General features: G+C 37.7%; 1 protein-coding gene across 2 annotated transcripts in view; it reads right to left on the bottom strand.

The window, feature by feature from the left end:
- Window positions 1-137: 137 nt before the first annotated feature.
- The window catches only part of LOC137975864 (adhesion G protein-coupled receptor L3-like), a 19,715-nt gene continuing 14,852 nt past the window's right edge, over window positions 138-5,000 (bottom strand). For both annotated transcript variants that reach the window (XM_068823065.1, XM_068823066.1), the window contains exon 11: window positions 138-3,624. In XM_068823065.1, the coding sequence (XP_068679166.1) occupies window positions 3,484-3,624 (141 nt within the window). In that variant the 3' untranslated portion in view covers window positions 138-3,483. The remainder of the gene's footprint in view (window positions 3,625-5,000) is intronic.

The following is a 5,000-nucleotide window of genomic DNA, read 5'->3' on the forward strand; positions in this document are numbered from 1 at the left end:
ATCGAACCTAGGCCACATTGGTGGGAGGCGAGGTATTGGCAAGAATTTACTTCAGGTGCATAACATAGGATATTATGGAATAAGAAAGATATCACTTTTAGAAATATACGATATTAAACCAACGCTGAAACCAAGCAGGAAATAACATCATCTCGACTTCATGATAAACATGAAAGAAGTTTTTTTTTTGTCGTTTAATTCTGTTTACAAAATAGTCAAGGCAAAATGCATCCTTTTATAATGCCATATGTTAAACTCTTCCATTAAGGAGAGAAAAAGCAATATATAAATAAAGTGTACAATATACTAGGCACATGTTGCAAATTAAAATTTAAAAAGAACTTTATGGGTGTAAATTAAAAACACTCCGTTTCTTCATGATGATTTTAGCTCGCAGAATATTGCCCCTAAATGTGACCTTGACTGCTGCGCAATGTCTACAAAATTATCTAGATAATGATTATATTCGGATATCTCAGTAATTCGTTTTATCTAAAAAGTTGTTTCCTTTTGCGTACCGTGAAGCTATCATTCGTTTGAACCAAGAACTCATGATCTTGAAGCGTTTAACTCTGGTTAGGAGCTGGGGGTTTTGAGTTTAAAAATTTCCTCATTTCGATGTAAAGTGGCTGGTGCATTTTCCCGCGCGAGCAGCATCGATCTTTTTTTTGTCCATATTTGGGCATAAAATTGGTGTCCTTAAAATCCCCAGCTTTGTTCCAAGGAAAAGAATTACACGCTTTAAGGTCATTTGCTTCTGCTTTAACTTACAATAATAATCCCAAAACAGTTCACATGTTATCGTTATTAGAAAGACTTTTTTTCCCATAAATGCGACCAAATCACATCTTTTGAAGTGAAAAGTTCAAAAGAATACAATAGACCTTATTCACGATGAACGCCATGTCAGTTGGATTTGCTATTATCATGCAAATTAGCTACACACTTCTGAGGGGGCAAACAACACAAATTCGAGAGGTTATAACGAACATCTTAGCCACACAGATGACTTGTTTCACGTTCATTGAATGTTTATCACCTAAGTAATAAAATAGAATGATTACACAAGTTACTTCGACGTTTTTTAGTGAAAAATGAGCAGCTAACGAAGTAGAAAGTCAAACTGTCAAAGGCAATCCAAAGATATAAAATTATTATAAAAGGTACTTAATTCTAAATACTAAAATGGACTTTTAGCAATGTTATTTCAATATTACGAGTAGCCGATTTTCCGCAATTTGCCTTTTTTCCAATGTTTGCCCCCCCCAGCATAACACATGGCTAATTTGCATGACAATTTCAAAACCAACATGGCGGCTATCGTGAATAAGGCCTATTAACCAAAATGAGTTTAGCAAGTGTAATTAACATAAATACGAAATAACGAAAAAAAGGCCGACACTTAGGAAATTGGTCTATCCTGCAATTAAGATACACGATACCAATAAAAGGCTTTATCGTAAACATTGATAAATCACCAATCGGGTACAATATTCAAGCACAACGCTCGCTCGTTTTATATGAAATGAAATTAGCTCAAGGCAACCCAGAGAATCTGGAACTTTGGAATTGTTCCAAACTGAAAAGATACCAGGTAAAAAAGGCTGATTATTGGATAAATCAAATTGAGAACTCTAAGTCCGTGAAGGACTTCTGGAACTTTACAGACCGTGTATCTTAAAGAAAAACAAAGTTACAGATACTGGTCCTATCCAAGAGGTAAATAGTGATGTCATTATTACTGATGATGAGAAAAAAAAGCAAATATTTTTAACCCGTTCTTTCTGAATATTGCTCTCAATCTTACGCAATATCTAGGCCCAGTTCTTGTAGATTCTTCTCACCTTGCCTCTAGCGACACTCCTACTATTAATATATTTCTCTCTGTGACGTATCTGTTTGAACAGAGTTATCTTTACAATTCTAGTTTGCGCTCTCTTTGAGGTGCTAGTTAAATCGTTAAATGATGCTGGTTTTATTGAGCGCATTTTTAAAAACAATGTGTCAAACTATTAAAAGCTTATCAGGAAATTACCCCTAAAAATCAAAGCTGTTGAGTGATGTATAAACGTGTAGTAAAACTTCACCTTTGTTAATTGAGTAATAAATTATTTCGAATAAAAGAGGGAATTTTTAATTCTCTCGTGACAACACAAAGCAAAACTTTGACTTTATATTGAACATTTAAATTTGATAACTAATAAATAAATAAATTAATAATTAAGGCAAAAAGGTTCATGCGAGTTGGTTTTTTCACCATAGCGGGAGTTTAGCACGCGAAGTGTTTGGACGGAAACCGGAAGTGAACATGTCGCGTGCCAGGATAGTAGTATGTCCCAGATTCTAAACTTATCACCTCTAATGGAGAAAAGATTCTCTGCAATATAACGTTGTAGTGTGAAGACAATTTAACTAGGAAGAAAGCTCACTTCCGGTTGCGGCTCTAAAACGACGCGTGCTGGAGCTCACAAGAGAGCTATAGATTCTAGGACGAGGACGAGAACGAGTACGAGATTCGACTGCCCGTTTTTAGCTAAAATACTTAGAAAATTTGTAACCAGGACGATTGATGTTACTCTTTGTTAGCAGTATAGATTGCTTAGTTACTCATATTGCTAGTAACTGACAGAGCCTTTTTGCTAATTGAAAAATGCTAAAACTGCCACCTTGTTGAAAGACTAAAATGACGACGGTATCACCTTTTTTTCGCCAAAATGACGCTGGTTTGCGTGCGGGGTGTTCTTCTATGAGAAACTCTCGTTCTAGTAGTCGTTCTCACCCTAGAATTTAAAGCTCTCTACTAACGTTAGTGAGTGCAACGGGAACAGTGACGTCACTGACACCAAAATGAAGGACCGGAAGTTGAACTTTACTCTAATTCATTGCTTCGAGTCGAAATAGAATGACTTACTACGGTAATCAATACAAAAGCTTTCACAGTCCTTCCTTGAGGTGGAAACGTTCAATCAAGCCAAACAAACTTCCGGTTGCTTTCGTGATTTCCGGGAGGTCAATGTTGTCGTTGTTAATGGCGTCTAACATTAAAATTGCAAACTCTAAGGTTAAAATTCAAATCAACGGTTTTTAGTAACGGCGGTAGTAAAAGGGGCCAACAACGAACAATCAAGCCCTAATAGAATCGCTGATCCAGCAGCCATGACAACTAGGAAACAATGAACTTAGCGATACAAAACTTCAAAACGGATTGAGATAATTGGTGTACGACTCTGGTTATATATTTGTAAAATTTTCATTGGCGTGAATTCAGACAGCATATCCCTACGAAGGTACACAGGATTTTACAAGTTCTTAAAAATTGAGTGTTATACTTCCCGTTCCTTATGTCTTGTTTTGTACTTCTCTACCAAGTCGCGTCACTTTAAAACAACTCTTCTTGGATATGTGTTTGTTTGATTGTTTGTCAGTAAGAACAAACTGCAGATCCCTTTTCCCAGTGGAACTACCGACAGCGTAAAGGCGCCATTAGACAAGCTTTTGATTACTGAAGTGATCTCCTCCTTCATTGTGTTGATTGTCTAGTGCCTCGTTACCAGGTGGAGGCACTTTAAAGGTGCCGTGGTAAATCATTTGGCGAATTTTGTCCCGAGCTGTTTGATTGGAGGCCTGTGGAACAAACCATTTAAAGTCTATTGCAAGTGAAAGCTCTTCCTATTTATCTCGGGTCTTTGTTCTCGAGGGATGGGGCCATTCCAGGCTACGAACGCATTTCCCCCCAGAAATCGTATTCGGAACATAAAATAGCACAAAACCCTTCGCTAATTGAATTAGTATAAAAAGGATGCATGTTAACTCCTTGCCTCCTGGGAGTGATCGGGATGTAAATTCTCCTCACAATCTCAATGAAATGTCAGTCAGACAGGTGTTGAGAATAAAGAATATTATCAGCTTAGGTGTGATTTTGATATAACACCAAATTCTCATGACTATATAAAGGAGAAACATATGGTACTAGTTAGGAGAATGAACGTTTCGATCTTGGCAATGGTTGAAATGGTCGAAGTTCATCACGGAGTATGCTATATAGCTAAATGAACAGGTTCGTTTCCTAAGTAGTGCTGGGTCGGTGGAGAGTGAAGCAAAAAAATAAAGTTCTATAGGCCACTTTGGAAAAACTATAATGATCTTTGTTTGTCCCCCCAAATTTTGCATAAGCATTGTTTCTAGTTTCTCTTGGGACATACAATGGACCCAAGAGAAAACAAAAACAATTCTTATGCAAAATATGGGGGATAAACAAAGAGTGCTATGGTATTTTCCGAAGTGGACTATTAAACGAGTTGATAGAGCAGTTTTCAAATGAATGTCGAAAGCAATCACGTGATTGCAATTGCTGCGCTTAGCGATTGGTTTTAAAAATCTCGCGTCAGTTTATTCAGCAATGAGAAGGAAAAACAAAACAAATCGCGACTGCCTTGCACACGTGATTTTTCCCGCGCTTTCAGCAAGTTACATGGAATAGCCCACTTTTGATAGATTAAAATTCAGTCCTAAACAAAAGGCATCATCTCGAGGCTCTACGGAATAAACTCATACAAATCCTTAGTTTCATTCCCCAGAGCCTTGAAATGATGCCTTATGTTTAGGACTGAATTTCAATATATCGAAATTGGTCTATTGCTATGGCGAATTTGGATTGGTTCATTGCGCTTTTGGCACCTGCTGTGATTGGTCGAAGTCATTACTTTGGTATTTGTTTTACGACACTCGATTGAAAACCACTCCAAAGAAAAATTAATCACCGTGAGAGACATTTGGAGCGTTGTCCCTTGGAGCGACGCGCTAACGCTCGAAACGTCAGCTCACAAATCTCCCTTAAGCCCTGTGCAAACGGAAGCAACCTTGTTGAATGTCACGTGTTGCGTCCGTTTGTACACCCTGTTGCGTGTTGTTGGGAGTTCTTGCACAAAATTTGAAACTGGTCAACTGTTTGAGCCAACAACTCCCGACATTTCTTTTGTTCCGTGATCGCCGAAGAGTAG

The sequence above is a fragment of the Montipora foliosa genome, chromosome 11 (genome assembly GCF_036669935.1).
Source record: "Montipora foliosa isolate CH-2021 chromosome 11, ASM3666993v2, whole genome shotgun sequence".
Lineage (NCBI taxonomy): Eukaryota > Metazoa > Cnidaria > Anthozoa > Scleractinia > Acroporidae > Montipora > Montipora foliosa.